General features: G+C 32.5%; 1 protein-coding gene across 4 annotated transcripts in view; it reads left to right on the top strand.

Moving 5' to 3' along the window:
* LOC107439610 (Calbindin 53E) overlaps window positions 1-911 on the top strand; it is a 59,475-nt gene extending 58,564 nt beyond the window's left edge. For all 4 annotated transcript variants that reach the window (XM_071186576.1, XM_043049158.2, XM_043049157.2 and 1 more), the window contains one exon: window positions 753-911. In XM_071186576.1, the coding sequence (XP_071042677.1) occupies window positions 753-890 (138 nt within the window). In that variant the 3' untranslated portion in view covers window positions 891-911. The remainder of the gene's footprint in view (window positions 1-752) is intronic.
* Window positions 912-1,235: the final 324 nt, after the last annotated feature.

Here is a 1,235-nt window from a genome sequence, read left to right as displayed (position 1 = left end):
GTCAATAACAATTTTATGAATAGTTTTATTAAAATCTTTTGGGACTGTATGACTCAAACTTTTCCAAATATCCTTCCTGAGCTTTATTCTTCCATAAAGTTATTTAATTTTGTCATCCCACCAGTTTATCCGTTGAGTTACTTTCTTTCTGCCCTTGCATACTTGAATTTATGTTATTAAAAATAACAAAAATGTCTGATAGGTAAGATAGTTTAGCACACCATATTTTATCTTCCAACAAATGAACAAAATCATAATTTTTATTTTGTTCAAAAAACATTTTCATTTCATCTTTTAATTCAAGTACACAAGATAAAACTTTTCCTCTGGACATCCACGTATGCAGTAACAAGGATTCGTACTTAGCTTCCATAGCTTGGCATAAATTACTACATAAGAGACTATTTAATGGTCTTGATTTTATATAATTAACCATTTTAACTATTCCAGAACTATTTTCAACTATTATGTAACGAATATTATTAAACGAAGCGGTGAAAGTGAAAAATCTTCGTTCATATATATATATCTGTACTTTTCTTTAATTTAAACTTTACTCATAATAAAAAAAAGCAATATAATTTTTATTGTATCATTTCTAACGTTTGGCGGCACACAAAAGTGCCGCGGCACAGTGGTTGAGAATCACTTGTTTATCCGGCCTTGTTAAAATGTCTTACCTAACTTGTTTATTTTTCATGCATATTTCTAAGTATGTCCTAATGAGTGTTGTGTGTTTTTTTTTGTTGCAGGATTACGATGCTCAAGATCTAGAAGAATTTCAAGAGGCGATTCTTAGGGGATGCGACTTCAACAAAGATGGAAAAATAAACAAGAAAGAACTTACCATGATCCTCTTGGCGCTCGCCAAACACTCACAAGAGGAATAAATTCCCTCCCTTCTCTCTCTCTCTCTATCTCTCTCTATGTTGTGTGTCGATATACAGGTGCTTTCAATAATTCAACCCCACCTAGTGTTTGTAAAGAAAACATTATTAGGAAAAAGGCCATCCCTCGCCACTGCAGCATATCATGTCATTTAAAATATCCTACTACGTCAATCTTTATTCTCAGGACTTTTAAAAGATATATACATATATAAATGGAATCTTTTGTGATTTTAGAAAGAGCGAAAAAAAGAGATCATTTTACTTGGTTTTGTTTGTGTTGCGCACCATCGCACAGTGGGTCAGCATCCAAGGTTTCGTGGCCAGAATTAGTATTTCGATGAAATT

This window comes from Parasteatoda tepidariorum, chromosome 10, assembly GCF_043381705.1.
Source record: "Parasteatoda tepidariorum isolate YZ-2023 chromosome 10, CAS_Ptep_4.0, whole genome shotgun sequence".
Classification (NCBI taxonomy): domain Eukaryota; kingdom Metazoa; phylum Arthropoda; class Arachnida; order Araneae; family Theridiidae; genus Parasteatoda; species Parasteatoda tepidariorum.
Note: the sequence above shows the minus strand (reverse complement) of the source record. Positions and strands in the feature narration are given on the sequence as shown.